The sequence below is a fragment of the Sphaeramia orbicularis genome, chromosome 20 (genome assembly GCF_902148855.1).
Source record: "Sphaeramia orbicularis chromosome 20, fSphaOr1.1, whole genome shotgun sequence".
In the NCBI taxonomy this organism is placed as follows: domain Eukaryota; kingdom Metazoa; phylum Chordata; class Actinopteri; order Kurtiformes; family Apogonidae; genus Sphaeramia; species Sphaeramia orbicularis.
This window is the reverse complement of record NC_043976.1, coordinates 25,995,418-26,015,752: the sequence shown is the minus strand read 5'-3', so window position 1 is coordinate 26,015,752 and position 20,335 is coordinate 25,995,418. Positions and strand designations below refer to the sequence as shown.

Here is a 20,335-nt window from a genome sequence, read left to right as displayed (position 1 = left end):
TTCTTTAACATTAGACCCTTAAAGTTCATAAAGGTGACCCAGACAGGGCATACCTCCTGGTGTGACGGTGCCCACGTCCTGCACAGTGAGCACAGACAGACGTTCTTCTGTGTCAACCCGCACGACCCCATAGGTCAGACCCTGCATGGACAGGACGCCTCGGCCCGGAGGCTGGCTGCTGTCCTCGACTGGCCTGGACACACAAACAACAACATAATTACACAAACCAAACACATGGACAAACTGGAGACTTAACATCTTGTGCACTGTGAGAATGCTGAGTGTACATGTAGTGCATAAGAAATGTGATTTGTCTCCTGCTATTGATCATCTTCATACATACATTAAGTGTTTGAACAGCAGGGAAGGCCTTTTTTCATTTTTGAGGGCAAGACTAAACACCTGCTGTTTCTACATCACGAAATTGTCTAAGTATCATAAAATGTACGAAACTAACTTTCTGGAGTACTACAGGCTTTACTAATTCATCATTTTACATAGATTATCCTTTTTATCAACCACTCACTCCACTTGCTTTCCACATACGCATGAAGCTCATTAGAAACCAATTATGAGTAAATTAAAGGTCATTCCACCCACATCCACATGATTCCACAGACATGGCAGAATGAAATAGTTCCTCGCAGGAGCATCTAATGAAAAGTGCTGCCAACTATCTGTCTCCGGATTCCATTAGACTTAATTTGCATGTTCATGGGTAACTATTTACATAAATTTAGAAGATGTTCAAGTCAAACTAACCATAAATAACTAGATTTATCATACCATAAGGTTTAATTTAGTTTTGCTATGGCTATTATCTAAATCTACCATTAATGTCTAAATCTTTTACAGCAGAAAATGATGAACAAAAAGGATTCAGACACAAAAAAGAGAATCAGAGATTGATCTTTAATGTCTACAATCTAATTATTTGCATAACAGAACTGGAGAGAAATGTCATATTTGATCATTATTTCCATGTTGCTTTGAATTTTTTAATGGTGTCACTTTGTTGTTCTATGGTTTATTGACATCTGAGTTGAGAATTAGCTTTAGTACCATGAAGGCCTGACTACATTTCAGTGGGCATATATTGATATAAACATGATGAATTTGGTTGCAGCGCCATTCTTTATAATGTGTATATGTATCATTAAAGCAGTAGACCAACGGTAGCCTATATTATACAAGTGATATAAAACAGAAAAAAACAATAGAATTACCAATAGTAATTGTGTTAATGACAACTGTCACCAAAATTTGTCATTCACTCACTATCTGGTAGCTGATTGGTCATCTAGATGAGTTATGGTCTAATAATTTCTGTGGATTCTGTTGGGTTTCTGTAAATTGACTTAGTCTGGTTTTGACCAACTCTATATATAAAATGTCAAGAGATAACTTTTTTTTGTGATCTGGCGCTATATAAATAAAATTTTGATTGATTGAGTGATTTAATTGGTTTTCCCCTGTAAGTCGCTTTGGAAAAAAGCGTCTGCCAAATGCGTAAACATAAACATAAACATAATACACAGAGAAACACCTGTTGGTGTGAAATCTACACAGACAAAGTAGCAAAATGTCATTAACACACTTTGTCTACCTGTGCCATTGATTTGTAAATTACGTTAAGCTAAAGACTGTGCTGTTATAAAAGTATTTAAATGTAGAGTAAAACTTCTAACTTAAGATTTTTCAGACTGTTGAGCTTAGTAGCCTATGTTTAGTTACATAAAGTTGTCTTGCGTTGATTAATGTGTTATTTCATGCTGTCTTCTAACTGGTAGTTAAACAAATGTAGGTCATAGCAGCCTAAATTTCTGATACTGTCAGAATTGTGTCCCAGGCTGTGATTGATAACAGACCAGGTCAATGGCCATCTGTGATCCTTCCTCCCCAATGAACCACCGTTCTTCAGCCAAAACCAATGATATTGCCATGTTTTATCATCTTATTACACAGTGTATGCCTGCCTCAAGGGATGGGAGTTGAGATGTTCCCTAGAAGTCATTCAATTTGTCATTGTGTAAAAGTTGCTAAATATAGCGAAAAACCATTGGTGACACAGATAAATTCAGCTAATGTAAAAACCAGTGGAGCCAGTGTGTGTAAATGATTGTGTGTATCATTATTGTGTATGTGTGTGTGTATAAATGTGAGATGATCACATGAAATAGTTATCAGTTCAACCTCTTCTTCAGAGTTGGCTTCCTTTTGACTCCCCTCTGCACAGGTTTGCATCCTCTGTGTGTGTAAAGCAACCTCCAGAGTGTGTATGTTTGTGAATTTACCGCCTGATGGCGACTGTCAGGGCCTCAGGGGAGCTGGCGCAGGGACAGATGACCTCACCTCTCAGACCTTTAGTCTGAAATACATTGAGGAAGGCATCGCAGGACGAGATAGACCCTGACAAACAGAGACAGGAACAGAGTGAGAGCCCTGCTTGGATTACACCTGCTGCAGCATTGTGTGATGTGATGTACAGTCTACAGGTGGAGGAAACACTTTCATATGTGCTCCAACAAACACTGACAACCTCAAGTACCTAAAAACCACATTTATAATTACTCAATGAGAAGTAAAAACTGAATCTACAGACTGTGTTTTAATGGTAAGCAAAATAAAACATTTAAATGTTCAACACATATTCATGCAGATTCTCTTGTTTTTTTCCTTTTGGTACTGAGTTGTGGAAAACAGAGCCCATGTAAACACTTGAGAAGAGAGTGTATCAATGACTTTAACAACAAATGGAGAAGATTCAGGTAATTACAATAAAAAATACACAGCATACTCAAGCACAGCACTCAAACACAGCTCTTAGAGATAATTAATTTACAAATATAGAGGATGTTGACTCAGGCCTTCGCATTAAAAAAAGGTGAGGAAATTTCTCCATTCAAAGATGCATCGAGATCCCATAACTAAAGCATGAAACCAGTGAATATTCACACCCCTACTTATAGCATTTACATACTGAGATGGATCATGCACATAATGGAACAGAAAAAATTCATCTATTTATATTATAGACTGTGGGAGTGTATAGACATGGACAGTATTATAGAAACTTGCCTATACATTGAAATGCACTGAGAATCCTAAGCCCAGATAAGACCAAAAATTCACAAAACAAGTGCAACCTACAACAGCTGTCAATGCTCTGATCTGCAGGGTTCACTTCTACTAAGGAGAAGAAACATGGACCATTGAGACAGGATTTACCGGGGAACAGCTGATGCTAACACTGCACTTTGCCGTTAAAAGGTGAGCTAAAGCCCATAAATACTGACAAAAACACATTTAATGGTGCAACATTGTGAAACCTGTCTCTGGTGATGTGACAAAATGAGTCATGCCATCAGCGGCTTTGAGCCCAGTTCACACAAATGCAACCTTTACCTGCAACATTCTAAAACAGCTCCACCTTTATCTGAACTGGGCTTTCAACAAATCGATTTGTGAAGCCAGAGAGGGTTTACCTCAAGCATTGATAACAAATGAATTTTTGGTGATCTGATCCCCAGAGGACAGCTCAGGCATTAGAGTCTGTCTTCACATCTAAAGTGAACACTCATGATCAGATCTCAGCTCTACTGAACCACACTCTCATTTCCTGCATTTTGGAGGTACTACATGCTTATCAAATCTTATTTGCACAGGGACAGTATTACCTGGGAACCTCTGGTAATGTGTAATAATTGTGGAGATTGTCTGTGATCTTAATCCTGTGTGAATCTGCAATTTCTGTAATTTGTAAAGTAAAAATTCCATAACAAATTACTCACCCTGTTTCAACAAACAGAGGTTCTGTGATAATATTAACCCATGCAAATTGTGCAAACCAGCATTTATTCAGCCTAATTCTAGGCTGAGGACTATGAAGGTTGCTCTGATAATCATAAATGAATGTTTTAAAAGTGTTTTAGGTGGAAATCCAGGAGGCTAATGTCATGATATAACAAGGATGTTCACTGAAATAGCAAACTTAACTCTTTTAATGGTTCAAGTACACATATCAGTCTATACAAATAGGACTTTAGTAGCATTTCTTGTAACATTCAGAAGCGTGAATGATGAACAAAACATTATTTTATTGCATGATTATCTTTACTAGATACTATTATTGGATCTATTTCTGTTTTTCAGAATATGAGGATATGTGAATCAGTCAGTAAACTTTAAAGGATAATTTTGGCCCTAAAATTTGTTTTTATTGGCTGCCTTGCATGGTAAATTCTTCAGTGATGAAAGGTTTTTCAAATGCAAATTTCAACCAGAAGATGTATTATGTCTGTCAGAAATTGTCTTTCTCTTTATTAGAAACTGGGTAGCTGTAAATCCCCTATAATAAATCTCAGGGGAAGGGAGTTTTATCTCTTAAGATATTATTTTGCATCAAAGTCATTATTTCCATTTGAGAAGCCTGATATTAGCTGTCAGCTACTATCAGAACCAACTGAGATTGTGCCGCTATAGTTTTATACAGTGAAGTTAAACTAATGATTGCGCGATTGCTAAAGTGAAAGAAAAACCTCCAAAGCCAATGTGAGAGAGAAGACTGAGCAGGAATGGTCTGTTGAGTTTTGCCTAAATTTAGCCACATAAACTTGTATGTTATGTTGATCAATGTGTCATTTCATGTTGACTTCCTGTTCAATTTTAAGTAGACATAGGTTGCAGCAGCTTCTCTGATAGTAAGATAATCCTAAATTTCTGACACTGCCAGACTTCTGCCTAGACTGTCTTTACCCACAAGACCAAGTCAATAGCTGCTTGAACCTTCCTCAACATAGGACCATCATGTTTTAGCCATGACCAAAGTTAGCTACATTTTATCAAAGTGTAAAAGTTGCCAAATATAGCAAGGACATTGTTGGTGACACAGATAAATTCAATTAATGTAAACCCAGTGGAGCCGGTGCATGTAAATGAGTGTGTATATTATTACATGTGTGTGAAATAGTGTTTATGTCTGTGTCTGTCTTTCACTTTATTAGAGGGGGAAACTTTTAACAACCCAAAAAAATCTAAATGGGAGCAAGTTTTTCTTTTAAGCTAATATTTTCCCCAAAGTTAGTATTTCTTAATATTTGCTATCGGCCATTTTCACAACAAACTTCTCCAGATACTGATGACTTAAAAAACATATCAGCTGCACTACATAGTAGCCATATGAATTAACATGCACCTCCCTTATGCAGAGGATGTCAGATGAGTAAGCAGACCTTAAATATTAGCCAGGACATGTACACATTCACATATGTGCAACTTATGATCCGATTGCCTAAGACAATTGTTAAAAGCCAGCAGCGGAGAAGGCTATACTCGGCTCAGCATTGGACTTGCTGCAAGTTTCTACATGTACTGGATCATATTTTTATGGGAAATATTAAACAAATGTCTGCAGAGTGATACTAAAATAAAAACCTGTCTTGAGCCAACAGTGATGTAAACAATATACAGTTTCTTCTTGTTGGTCTAAAATCCATCAGTTTGGACCAGAAACTTTTATCACCTGCTGTTTTTTAAAATTATTTTATTTTAGTCTCCAGTCAGGCTGAAAACCATTTATTGTGCCAAATGTGCGTTGTCGGACACATTCTGCTCTATTCCTGTAGAGTGACCCAGTTTCCTGTCTTCCCTGGAGAGTTTTTCTATTCTCTGACATCCTCTATCTCGAATACACCTCACTAAACTCGTCTGTTAGTGAAAGAGCTCGGCAGTGGAGGTGCAGCGTGACCTTACAGGGGTTTGATCCGTCGGCCACCAGCAGCATGCGCAGTGAGCTCAGGTTGATATCCTTCTGGTCTTTGTGGGCCACCAGTGCCCAGTGCATGTCTCTGGACTTCACACAGGCCACTTTAGCTGCAGAAACAGACAGAAAATCTGCATTTAATCTCTGTGACAGACAGGTGAGTGGAGCGAAGGCAATGAGCTGAGAGATAGGAGATGTGAGGTTCTGACCTTTGTACTGGCAGACTTTCTGGATCCACGACAGAGGGTTGACCTTCATGAGCGAGTACGGCACGCTGATCACATGCATCATGTTCATCACACTCTGCACAAACACGACAAAATGAGACCAGATTTAAAAAGGTACTGCACACTTTAACATTTTTTGAGCTGTAAACTAAATAACATGACTGTGATGAGAGCACAGGAAAACCTTGCCGCACACTCAAAATCTCTTTATTCTGATATATATATGATATATATATATATATACCTTAACCCCTTCTTTGTAACTCTTTCTTTCTTTCTTTCTTTTTTTTAAATGCCACATCAGTATGTTACAGAATAATCAGTAACATCCACAGAATCACAGTTCATTTGGTTACGGGGCTGATTGACACATATAAGAGTTCAAACCCTCCCTCATTTTAGCCCCCAACTTCCTCTAACTATTGGAAAAAAGGTTAATATCAAAGTATTACTAAACACTAAAATACACTGTACATATTATTTTACTAAATTATGACATTTGGCTTAAAAAATTCTGTTAATTCAAGTCCACCTGTCCTTCGTCCGAATTCTTAAAAAACCTCTGAAGCTGTTTTATCCCTCTATTCTGAAACACTAGAGCCATACAAATGCAGTTATCTTGCTTTGTGATCGATCACTTAATTTGTTTCTAAGTTTCATTGCAAACTAACGCATTAGGACATCACAGTGACACAACAGAGGCTGCAGAACTGTTCTTTTTGTTGGGAAGCCTGGTAGGCTTAAGTGGCTTCACGGCTTTAGATCTTTGTCGGAAAAACTGTATGATGGCAAGAAAAAGAGAGGAAAATTATCCAAATATTTTTGCACACTTAAACAGATGTTGATTTTGAAAAAACTAAAAAATACAACCCTCAAACTAACCCTTTTAGAGCCTCATATGGTTCTGCTGAACTACTCCTGTCTCACATCCACACCTGGACGTTCAGACACTGATCACCATCATCTCGTGTTCCAGACTTTGCAGCCAATTCCAGAATCATGCAGTGGGTGGAGTTCAGAACTCAGAAAAGTTACACTTGAAAGAAAAATACCATATAACCTACTTTACAGACACATGTTAGGGTTGCTTTGGACAAAGAACTGTAACTTGGTTGTCTTTTTTGGGCTCCATTCTGGGTTCCTCTAGTAATGGATGCTTCCCTCATTTGAATGTCATTAAAAAATGTAAACAATCAGCGAAAACTACTGTGTGTGTGAAGCCTATGAGCTCATTTCACATTTTCTGTTTATAATGTTCATTCAGTCAGATGACCTGAAAATAATGAAATCAGATAACATGATAACATGTTTCTATAATCAAAAGTGTTCATCAACAGAACCTATTAAGCCCTGGTTTTGTCATTTTCAACCACATAAAGAGAGTGTCTATTGAGTTAATCCAACTGTAATACAGATACAGATAGAGATACAGATTAACTTTATTGTATTATGTTTATTGCAATATCAGTGTTAATGAGCTTTTCTGTGTCTGACAAAATGACTGAAATAGAACAACAAACAATTAGCTTATCTGAAGAAAAAAAACAAAAAAAAACAACTGGCAATGGGTTTGGTTATTTTTACAACAGAAGTTAATACTGATGCTTCATTTTGTCATCTTCCTTTTATTTGATAATGCAGGGCTGCAACTAACAGTGTCTGATTATCTGTTCTTTCTCTTTTACGTCCACTCACATACTTTCATCAATAGAACAAGGGACAGTGATTTAAATAGCAATTTCTTTATATCAAAAACATTCAGTTTGTGAATATTTGATAAAGAAAAGCATCAAATATTCACATCTGAAAGCTGCAAACATCACAATTTTTGGTTTGTGATTAAAAATGCATTAAAACTAATCAGTAATTTTTTTTTTCAACAGGCTAAGTGATGCTGCTCTAAAGAAAACTGAATATATTTGGGTTTTGGATTTCTGATGGAATAAACAGAGTTACATTTTATAGATAAAACATTAATCTGAATAAGCATTAAACTGAAAAATTGTTGCTGCAGAAATTTGAAGTACATGGTCTATGTTTACACAGAAGAAATGTGAAAAATGAATGTATTCTAATATGCAGACAGTATTTTGAAGCTCAGAAACAAGCATAAAATCCATTATCTCCTTAATCAATAGAACTTCACATTGTGACCCTTTACTGTTCCATGAAAACTAATAGCAAATAGTACTTGTGACTTAATATGTCTTCATTACCATCCAAATTTGGTAAAGTTTCAATACTTTTATTTTGAAAACATTTTGGTTGTAAACCACTGTGATTAGTTTGAGTCATTTTTGAGAAAAGAAGGAAGAGAAGTTCCCAGATTTCAAGTTCTTAAGTGAAAATATTTTCTGGTTTCTTTCCTATTCTGTGACAGTAAACTCAATATCTTTGGGCTGTGACCAAAATAGGTACTTGAGAATGCCATGTCATGTCACGTCATGACACTTTTCACCATTGTCATCTTCTGTGTTGTGTCTTTCCAACTGAGGCCTCTTTTCTACTTTCTTTATTGAGGTAAATTTTTAGAGACTCTTCCTGAAAACACTCTTCTTTGATCTTAATTAGGACAATGAATTGTCAGAACAATGTATATATGTGTACATATATTGTGTACTTTCCTTTACTAGTTGGTGACCCAGTAACAACGGCTCAACAGGCTATTTTGAAAGCCTAAGTTTGACCCTAAGTTAAAGCAGGACAACATTTTACCGTGTGTGTGTTGTAAATGTCTGAGAGCTGTTAAAACAAATGCCCCCTTGGTGAGATTATTATAGTCTGAATCTGATTTATTTATTTATCAACTGAAAACACACTGGTCATTATAACCCAGCTCTGAGAGGAAAAGGGTGAGAAACCGACAGGAAGTAGGGGTCATGACCTCTGACCTCTGCAGGGCGGGTCTTACCGTCAGGATGCCGTGCCACAGGCCAACGTCCTTCTTAAAGTCTAAGACGTTCACAATGGTCTCAGCTAAGGAAAGAAACAGAAATCATAAACTCTATTATTCTTGTACATGTGTGTGTTTATCTGTGTGTATTTGTGTGTGATTGTGCGTACCCTCAGTGTAGCTGCAGGACTGTGTGAGGGCCTGGCAGTGTGTGAGCAGCGCGATCCTTGTCACCGTGACTCCCAACACACTGCCGTCCTTACAGGTTTTATACTGCCGCACAGAAGCAGATGTTAGCAGGACTCAATGTTTTCATCAATAAAATAAATACAAGAAGAGTGAACATGTCGCCAACATGTTGACACAGATTTTCAGAATAATTAATGTTAAGTGTATTCAACCAAGCTAAGACTTTTTAACACATTTTTAATGGGACATCAAGTAAATCTACCACCAAACTTGACAAATTATATTAAAACTAGAAGAATTTCAGTAGCATTTTGTAGTAGCAGAAAAAGACAGAAGGAAATATTTAACCCTCAAAGACCTAAACAGCCGATGGTGACCAAACGCATCTACTGACCTAAAACGGTTAATAACTTAGGATCACTAATCCTATCAATACATTGAAATAATTCAGGTAAAATGCAACGTCTCAGCTTTTCAGGTGATTCAGATATGACTCATTTGGACGTTCAGAGGCTCTATAGTGAACGTGAAAACACTGTCATCTTCTGCAACATTGATTGACCAATAAAACCCATGCATTTCAACAAATGACAGTGGATGCTTGTTTTTAAGTTCAGTTAATGATATATTTTGCTGAAAAGTCACTTTTCCCTCAATTTTATGTTTTATTATAATAACCTTTGAATTTCCTCTGAGCTTTTATGAACAACTACACGATCAAGAAATTCAATACAGGAAAATACCTGATATTCAAAATGCAAACCATAACATAAGAATAAATGGTGATAAATCCCTTAGGAAAAGTTACATTTAGAGAAAAATTAATTTGGAGGTTGCCACAAAAATAGTTTTAGGTCTTTCAGGGTTAAATAATTACATTATATTCTGTACCAAGTAAGCAACAGAAAAACAGCAACTCCCTTTGGAAGTAAACACCACAATAGTAGAATTTGGAATGTAAAACCCTTTGAATCCACATTTTACTAAACATTTGTATTTATTTATTTCCACTGGATATTGCAAATATATTTATGTTACTCAAATCTGCAAATCAAATTCTGACCAAAAATTCAGTTATATTGGTTTGTTTTGAGACAAATTCGGCTTTGTAGCCTTTCAATCCCAGATGTTTATATGATTAATATCAATATAATTAATAGAATTTTTTTTCTTTTTAAGTTTTATGATTAAACGGGAGTAGCATAAATAGTAGGACAGACAGAAGGGGAAAACAGAATATAACTTAGGAAAATATACAGGCAGACGTTTAATTTGTCCCATCTTATAGCAGGAAATAATTCAAGCATTCAAGCATTACGTGTTACCAAGTAAGTTGACCAGATGATTAGGTTTGTGTGTTTGTGTCTTAACTGACCTCTATGTACGCAGTGTCGTTGTTTGCATCTTTAATGTGGGGAAACCAGTCTCGGGGAGGTTTGGAAAGGTGCTTCGACTCTGTTACAAACCACAACAACTTGGGCCAACCTGAAGAAAGAGAGAGACCGGACAAGAAGAAAGATGAGAGGATATTTCAGTAAAATAGTGAACACTATAATTATCTCCTTATCGCTCGGCACGAATCACTAATGTTCAGTTCACCTCCATGAACTGGGATGAGGTTTCAATAAATCAACTCAAATCTGGAAAAATAACATGGTTTTATATAAGATGAAGAATTAACTCAGGCACAGACTTAAGAGCAGCACCAAAGCTGAAAAAATGAACAAGAAAAACTCTTCTACCATTGAAAAAACATACAATGAACAGAATCTGGTAATAAGCTTTTTAAAATGAGGGGTTGTCTATTATGTGTGAAATTGAAAATGCATGTTTCTTTTCATTTGTTGCTTTATTTGACAGGGACAGCGCTCATTAATCAGGTGAAACATAAAAAGCTTTAAATGAGCCAGAGTTCACAGACAGGGCTAATTTTCATCTACTGTCCCTGGACTGATGATGAAAGGCAAGAAAAAAACACAGAAAGAAAAAATCACCAGTATATGAATTTATAATAAAACAAGGGGGGAAATTCAAGTATGGTAAGTGTTGATTTCTCTAATGTTGACTGGTAATAAATTCCATGTTCTGGATTGCTGATATCAAAAAGCAGTTTTTTTTTCTTCTTCTTCTGGATGATGATAGTGAGAGAAGGAGCAGTGTCATGTAGAATTTTAGAAACTAAAGATTAAAATATAGATATGAAGGCTGTTTGCCTTCTGATCGACAAGTTTTAAAACATGTTAATAAAAAAAGTTCTCAGTGGATAAAAAATATTATAAAAATATGTATTTCTTTTAAAAAAATATACAGATTATAGTCAAATAACAGAAAAAAGGCAATTACAGCATCTACACCCCTCAAAAAAGATGGGCTATCAGACAGACAGATAGATAGACAGACAGATAACATCCTCAACTCATACATCACTGTTAACTGCTATGATTTGTCAGTGTATACCAGAATACCATCACAACAATATGAAAAATGGACCACAATAAACAGACAAAAGAGAGGTTTCACTGTAGAAAACTACTAGATTAAACACGCTGCCAGTGGGAAGCTAATTATGTTTTAAGTCATAATGTGGTGTTGACAAGTTCACTTTCTTTTGGACAAATGTGTATTTGCTGATGGTGCAGACAGTGTGAGCTGTTGGAAAAGTAGAATGAGGGGAATGAAATCGATCATGGGTAGCATCGTTCTAGCAGAAAGAAAAAAAAAAAACTGAATAATGAAGATTAATGAATCACTAAATATACTCTGGCACCTTTTAATAGACAGTAATAAGTAAAGCCTGTGTTAGGAATAAAGAGCTTCAGCAGCTAAAAATTTAAAACTAATCTGTTATTTACCTACTATTTAAGTCTGGATAGGGTATGATTAAGATAATACATATGATTAAGTATGCATTTAGTAATTATCCATAAATAGAGTAGGTGATAGGGAAAAAATAAATCTTTATTTTTTTCTAAGTAATGGACAATTTACAATTTTTCAGTTGTTTTCTGGTTCAAAAGTACTCTTTCGGTACTTAAATTATATGTCATTTACAGCTGAAGAAACACATTCATAATTAATATATTACAAGAAGAAAAGACACTGAATTCTAATAATCTTGATTTTGCAATTTAAATATTTTTCATGGTTTTCACAAAATAAAACCTCAATAAATCGAATTAATTCAATATATTGGCATACCTTAAAGGAAAAGAGGTATTTTTGTTATCAACTAAATATTGGACCAGTTTTTCTTAAAATATTCTGATAAGAACAGGAATTGATAAAATACATTATGTGCAAACCTAATAATGTCTAATATTCACAAAAGAACATGGACTGGAGACTGCCTCCAGAACCATTACAGCTTTAAAATGCAGGAAATAAAAGTCCTTCTTTTAGCAACTTTATACTTTTCCAGTTGTTTCAGTTCTCATTCTTTGTGTAATCAAATTATTTCAAGTCTAAATGACAAAATGTTGCCTCCATCTAAGGTCAGATGATCAATAAATCACAACCATTCATAATCCTGCTCTATTAACAAAGAGCAATAGGCGTCTTAACCTGTTTTTATCTGTGTTATTGATCGTTTCCTCTGAGCTGTGGATGATCCCGACCCGCTCTGTTAACCCACCAAGCCACCCCTCCCCCACAGTTCTTCACAATCCACATGATTAATGATATTCGTCCTCACCTTTGAACTGTGGGATCTCTCCTGTTGCGCTCTTGGGCAGACCTTTATGACAGGCATCGCTGGTCAGTGCCACGGTAACGCCACAGCTGCCCAACAGGAAGCCAATCTGTTGGCTGCCGGCATCCTATTGGACAAGACAAGAGAGGGACAAGGATGGTTTATTAAAAACATAATGGTAGAATTTATTTATGTGGGCAGAATATTATATGAAGTGTTCTGCAAAGTTAACTTGAATCAATAGAAATATGCAGTAGAATGTTAAGCTACCTACGCCGTTTGCCACTTGATTGATTTACAGGGTGTCCAGTCTGAAATCTTTTCACTTATAACACAGGGATCAACTGCAAAGCTCCAGCTAGCTAAGTGAAATAACTAATGAACTAATCCTTCCAATTTACTTCTACTAAGGAATAGTGAAGGACCTGGACCAAGTAAGAAACTAAAAACTTACCATTTCTATGCGGAATGGGAGGAAGACCTTTTTTTCACTATGTCATCTTGCAGTTATTCACGGTAAGTCTATTATATTGTATATATGAAGGCTACTCAGTATATAAATAAATATATAGCAATTTTTAAATAGAGGTAGGTCATTTTGACTTGGTCATTTTTAAAGTAGGTCATAAGCTGAAAAGGTGTGGGCACCTCTGCTTTATATGTAGATTTTCCTTAAACATGTGCTGGTGCGGACAGCAATCTAATAGGTAACACACTGACTTATACAACTAAGGATATAAGAAATGAAGGATAATCACAGCTCAGGTGTAAGTCTACATCATAACTTTATTAGTATTTATGACTGTCGTCTGTTTATTTTTTATAGAACGAATAATAAAACATTTTTGGCCAATCTTTTACAGCACTAACGAAGACCAGAAAATTTGTTATTGTTATATGTACGCTTTCCTGTTGTGGTTTATCCACTTCTGAAAAAAATAAAGGAACGTAAAGTTGATATCTGTAGTTAAGAGGTTCTAGTAAAAGAATATCAAGTTTACAAAAACAGAGGTATTAAATATATAATCTAAAAGAGTCAATAAAAACCTCAAGCTGCTGGAGTAAACAATATTTTAAAAATTCCAGTTGGTATAAGTGGATTTTATTGTGGCACTGACTCAGCTGAACAGTTTATACCGCAGTGTTGGAGAAAGCATGAAAATAAAGCTGAAACCATGAGAGTAAAACAGTTGAGATACAAAGCATCTGCTGGTGATTCTGTTTGACTTTATGTGTCTAACCCTTTGAGTTTCATGTAAATCTGCTCACATTTAGGCTTTAAAGTTGTATTATTTTAAAGGGAATGTGTTGATGAATAGAAGATGTTAACTGTCTGGACTTTATTTACCCACACATACAGTACTGGTGTAAGAAGCATAGTTTCAGAGTCTTTATGTTAAATCCTGCAGCATAAATGCAGAACAGGGGGAAAGGGTTCAAGGGAGACTGCCAATGTGGAGCAAAAGGCATTTTCTGCTGCAGCAGTTATCACTCAGAGGCTTCAAAACAAGAAAACTGACCACAATAAAGCTTAAGACTCCATAACTGAGATGATACATGGGATATGTGTGTATCTACAGGTGTTTATGAGAAACATGTCTGCCAAAGTTTTCATAAGAATAGTCCACATTCATACGGAGGCAGAAGCATTGTGCATTAATGGAAACCAAATCATCGGCAGATATTAGGGTAAAGTTGTCCATTAGACACTAAAATAGAACATTAACTGGAAAGAACGAATAAAATCTGTCATCCAAGGGGTAACTTTAGAAGTATCCCACACTCTGTGCTGTAAAAGTTTGTCTTTTGACACTCACATAGGGACTTTAATGTAGCATCGCCTTTAGCGGTCTGTTAGTATACCCTGGTGTTCATTCACATGTGAAAATGTTCCACCAAACACTGTCCTGTGAAAGGACTGTCAATATATCCATTACCATAGTAATAAACAGGGCCAGACCTGTGTCCAGCACTGGCAGAGCATAAATGAAGTGAGGAGATCTGAATGGTAACTGTATTCTACATGTTATTTTAAAATATCAATCACTGCGGTAAATAGGAGGGCTGGGTTTAAAGAACATATGTTTTTACAAATTGGTCTTCGCTGAAATGATTTGATGTCAATGAAAAAAATGGAGATCATTTTTTTAATATGGATGAGTAAAGCTTGAGGTTTAATATCATTAGTTACTTCAGCACTAATGAAAGCACTTACTTGTTGGTCACGTTAAATAAAAAATTGAATGTAGCGTTAGTTCAAGCAGGTCATGAAGTCAATATCAGCCACATATCAGCACATGATTGACAACAGTTGATCTCATGCCAGCCCACATCAGCTGATTCTCTTCTGTGCATCCTATTAGCTACTATTTAACTGCTCCTTTTTACAGACAAAGCATATACCTCAATACTTCATGCTTTGTCTGAGAAAAGGAACAGTTAAATAGTATCAAAAAGAAAACAAATTGAACCTAAACTAACTATCCTACAGGTTAATTTTAATCAGGGTGCCATATTTAAGCTCCTTAGCTATCATTGCTACCTCAGCTCCAGCTGCACTCTTCTGTTCCCTATAGGAGGGTCTTGTTGGACTCTTGGTTTGTACTTCTTGCTGAGGCTTTCAGTATTTGCACATGGAAGGACTGAGTACTCCCATGGAGCATGCAGATGAAATAATTTGCTTTTAATGAAACTGTTCCTGACAAAGCAGGACATTAATGTAACTGCTTTGATGTCAATATCCAATGCAAACACTACTATTTTTCCTAAAGTATCAGGTTAGGGAGCTCTTTGTACAATTTTCTGTTTTATTTCTCTGAGGATCTTTTTCATATTCAGAGCACAACTGGTAATTGAATTAAATTAGAAATAGGAAAAGGTTACGAAGTTTGGTTTTCTGAAACATCTGTGGTATTTTCCAACCCAAAATACATGAAAAAAAAAAGAAAAAAAAAAAAAAAAACCAAAACATTTCAAATGTATCATTACTATCTCTGTATTGTCATCTTGTTTATGTTGTTTCCATTTCTATCAGTCACAAAAAAAAATCACTATGAATCTAAATTTACCCTGGTATGAATCATTTTGGGCTTTGCTATATTTGTTGTTACATGAAAAGAAGAGGTATCCTTGGTTGTTGTGTTTCTGTTTTCAGCAGCATTAGCGTCTGCCTGAAGGTGTAAAAACAATGTTTCGGCAGTAGGCAGTGTCACTCAGATGTCCACACAAACACAAGCGAAATAAAAACACAGCAGGTGTTTGGAGCTGAAATGTGCGCCTGGGTACGACGAGTTCGAACCAGATGGGATTAACATCACACTGCAACACTGTAAAAAATTAAATTACCTGACCTCCCAGAGAGAAGCTAATCCTGTATGAAGTGAGGTGAGGGATGGGACAGATAGGAGAGAGGAAACGATGGCTAAAGAAAAACAGCAGTGAGGGAGGGTACTGTACCTTCCGGCTAAGGGGGACCTCTATGGGAACGGGGACCACCTCGGCAAGCAGACAGCCGTAGAAGGCCACCATGAACGCCACAGGGTCGTTGTTGGGAAACACCAGCGCCACCTGAGGGAGGTCAGAAAATGTTTATTAGACATACACCTTGTACAAACAATTTTGGATGAAATAAACATGAACTAAAACTGCTGAATCTTCACTTAGCCCTGTTCAAATACACTTAACAATACAAGAAAGGCAAAAAAATGTCAGAATTGTATAACTGTTACAATATCTTTGGTACTGGGGTTTTGGGAATAGTCAATTCATACAGTTGGGAAAAAAGTTTTTGGACATCCTTAAAATTTTGCATCTTAAATATTATTGGAAAATATTTGTGGAAAAGTCATTTTTGTGTTTCAAAAGGTGTGGCTGCATCAGAGGCAAATGTGTTTTTGTTTATTGTTAACAAGAAAAAATAACAAAACTAAATTGATAGGTTCAACATGTCATGTCCTGGATGTGTTTCATTGTCTTACTGAAACATCCAGTTATGACCTCAATGGTACAGAGCATGTGCAGAAGGGAGCATACGGGTTTGGAGAATGGCACAATGCTTGGCAGAGTTCAATGACTTAAGGGTGATTCTGAATGCAAATATATCACAAACGTATGGGGTGTCCAAAAACATGTTTCTACCACTGTAAATGCCTCTGCATGTTCCACACTGTCAAAACGTCAGCCGGCGGCCAATGGCTAGTTCACAGTTTTCCATAAGAAGAAGCATGTTATAGTTGTCAACAAATGAATATTTCATGGTCTGCTTTTATAGGCCCAACTCACACAAACAGAATGACACTCCCTATTTGTTTACACCAGTGTGTTTCTGCTCCAAACCCTCCAGACATATGTTATTCTTGACACATGCAGAAGCATGTACTGATGCATGTCTGCTAACAAATACCTGCATACATGTAAAATCATGATTTGTTGAACCTTGCGATGGCTGCTGAATATAAGTATATATTTAAAACTACAAAACCTTAAAGTACATGTAAACTCTGTAAACACTATAAACTTCACCACAGTGATCATAACAGTTGTTACCTGCTTTGTGACAGGAAAACTTACACAATCCAAAAAAGCACAGGGTACCTAGAAAACAAAAACTAGAAAATTTGCCTTTTTCAGATTTAGGTTTTAGATCGTGAACTATGAAAAAACACCCTGTTAGGACATGACTCATGACTAGAATCATAAAACAATCAAAAAGTAATATTTAAAGTCCTGTGTATACCCTGTGTAGCTGCCACCCTATATTGTAACCATTGTACTTGGAGACTTGACCTGGATCCTTGATTTTAATAGTGGTTTAACTGCAGTGGTTGACTTGGTACTTAATGACACTGGAGTACATTACCCTGTGAGTTAGGGCTGGGTTACATGATCGATCTCACTTTGCCATATGATCTACTTTTCAGAGGGATTGTACAAATTATGTCATTAAAAAAATATAACATTCCTTCTCAGCTACCATTCATTTTCACTGGCCAATTTATCAGTGTTATTATGGTATTTCCAGAGAGTGCTGGAAAAAAAATCATTAGTGAGTTCATTTCTGTCTGTTTATAGCTATCGGTTTCAGTCCAGATTCATCTATAGTTTGTGTAATATGTTGTTTTGCCACTGCATAAGAAACACTAATATATAATATGGTAAATAATAAAATTTTAGTCTGTGAGCTACGAGTTCTGCTTCTGATTTAAACAGACGCTTTAGAGTAAAGTTAGGGTGAAAACATTTTTTAAAAATTAATATAAACATCCTGCTGGACAAATTAGGCCACAATTTAGGTAAATGCAGTTGTATGTACACAAAAATGTGGGGAGTTTGTTTACATCATATAGATATTGTCAATATAATAATCCCAAATGCTGGAACAAGTACAGTTTTTACTCAAATACAACATTACACTGTCTAAGCCTCAAGAAACTACAGAAAAAGGTGTACTTTGGTTAGTAAGGCACCTACATTTTAGAATAGGAGGGCAAATTGTGATTCCGATCATGGGTCAATACCCTTCTTCAAAAGATCAACATATGACCTTTTGGCCAGATCGCTCTGCCCTAATATAAATCAATATATTGTAATAATAGTGTGTGATATTGCATGTTTTAAAACACATTTTATGTTCAAACGGGACCAAAAGTGATAGCCTCAGCTTGGCATTATAGCAATGTGTAAAATTGTGTCTGGTTGGGAGATGAACAGTTTTCTAAACCTATGCCAGACGTATAACTTAGACAGAACAGATTTCTACTGCTACCTCCAGCTCTGCAGTTACTTCTGGAAAGAGATAAAAGGACCAAGCTCAACTGAACCATCAGCACTCACTAGAGTCTTTACTAATGCTTATAAATCAGGGAATAACAAGGGCATTATAAGCAAGCTATACTCAATTATCTCACCTCTGAACAAACATTCAACAATACACATTAAATAAAAGTGGGAGAAAGAGATTAATATAGATATAACAGAGGAAATGTGGAACACAATATGGAAAATGCAAATCTCCTCCACAAACTCACTAACTTGGAGAGACTTTAGCTGGAAAAACATTACTTGTTATTTCATAACCCCTAAACAGAAATCCAGACAAATGGGGACCTCACTGCCATGCTGGGGGTGGGGTAGAATAATGGTGGACCATGCTCATATATTTTGGGCTAGTGCCTTTATCAGGCTGTTTTGGGTTAGAAGTGTCCAAAACAGTCTCTAAAACACTAGGCTTTGAGGTTAATATGTCTTTTCCTACACCATACCTTGGACTTCCCCCAGGGGATTTAAACAAGAATGATTCTTATTTACTAAAGATTTTTATGGCACCCAGTAAGAAAGCTATCACAAGATGCTGGCTTCAAAAACACGGCCCTTCTGTGGACACCTTTATAAATATTGTGAATCAGTTACATAATATGGAGCAGATCACTTATAATCTGAGTCTACAAAAGGATGTAGGAGAAGGACATTGGGAAAGTGGGCCCTCTTCTTAGCTCAGTAACTTCAAAAATGCTACCTGCTTAAGCATGTGTAATCTATATGCATACACATTTACACTGTGTGAGAATGCATATTTATTTATGTATTCATTTATTAATAATTTTTCCTATGTAAGTTGTGACCCCCTGATCCTGTTGTTTTTGTTATGTATGTTTTACCATGTTTGTAGTAAAATAAAAAAAAAAAAATAATAAAGTTTAAAAAAAAAAAAGGGGGGACCAAAAGTCTAGTATTTATCCTTCTCTACTGTTACACCTGCACCGTCACTGTATAATCTATGTAACACGTCTGTACTATGATTGGACTGAATATCTATTAGGTAAAACAAATATGTAGTTTTCAGTTGTTAAGCTTACATTAATCTAGAGACAGATATATAGTCCATAAATACAGGTATACATAGCTCAATACATAAATATATGTAATTACTTAAAAATTTTCAATTAAGGTGAAATCATAAAACCCAGATTAGTGTTTCCTCTTTTGACAAAGTTATTGGAAATCGAGAGGAAAATTTGAACAAATATAGCAGTGATATAGGATTTTAAAATCTTGCTAACTGCTGTGAAATTAAAAGGACCACAATCCTCTTCTTTACTAGTACATAATGTTCATGTCTCTGAACTCTGTGACTCACCCGATCACCCGGTCGCACCATGGGCTCCTGTTTGCTGCCCAGTTTGTGGAGGATGTTGTAGGCCAGTTTGATGCTGCGAGACCACAGCTTTCCTGCAGAGAGGAAGGTGTGAGAGAAACAGAGGGGGAGTTCACAGGATATGAGTTTATTTTATTTTCAGGACAATAAGAGAAAACAATTTTGTCTGTAACCAAGGATTACTTTAAGGCACTATTCTGCTGATTAGTAGAAAAATATAAGAAACAGACATTGTTTTCCACCCGATCTTAATATTGTATGCGTGTGACAGAAAAAAATTAAAAACACAATGTATGCCTTTTAAAAGTTCCTAGGATTTGTGTGACTTTAAAAAGCTGTTGATATTACATTTTTATGTCATTTAAATTCAGTGATTCTAAAAATGTATTTATTGTTTTCTTGATTTTTCAGGACACAATTAAGT

At 36.0% G+C, this 20,335-nt stretch overlaps 1 protein-coding gene across 5 annotated transcripts in view; it reads right to left on the bottom strand.

Moving 5' to 3' along the window:
• Nucleotides 1–20,335, bottom strand: part of LOC115411281 (disco-interacting protein 2 homolog C-like) — an 84,142-nt gene that overhangs the window by 28,135 nt on the left and 35,672 nt on the right. For all 5 annotated transcript variants that reach the window (XM_030123351.1, XM_030123354.1, XM_030123353.1 and 2 more), the window contains 10 exons: nucleotides 19,894–19,985; nucleotides 16,215–16,325; nucleotides 12,762–12,885; nucleotides 10,446–10,555; nucleotides 9,052–9,154; nucleotides 8,900–8,964; nucleotides 5,971–6,064; nucleotides 5,752–5,871; nucleotides 2,295–2,409; nucleotides 54–193 (listed from right to left, as the gene is read on the bottom strand). In XM_030123351.1, coding sequence (XP_029979211.1) covers nucleotides 54–193; nucleotides 2,295–2,409; nucleotides 5,752–5,871; nucleotides 5,971–6,064; nucleotides 8,900–8,964; nucleotides 9,052–9,154; nucleotides 10,446–10,555; nucleotides 12,762–12,885; nucleotides 16,215–16,325; nucleotides 19,894–19,985 — 1,074 coding nt within the window. The remainder of the gene's footprint in view (nucleotides 1–53; nucleotides 194–2,294; nucleotides 2,410–5,751; nucleotides 5,872–5,970; nucleotides 6,065–8,899; nucleotides 8,965–9,051; nucleotides 9,155–10,445; nucleotides 10,556–12,761; nucleotides 12,886–16,214; nucleotides 16,326–19,893; nucleotides 19,986–20,335) is intronic.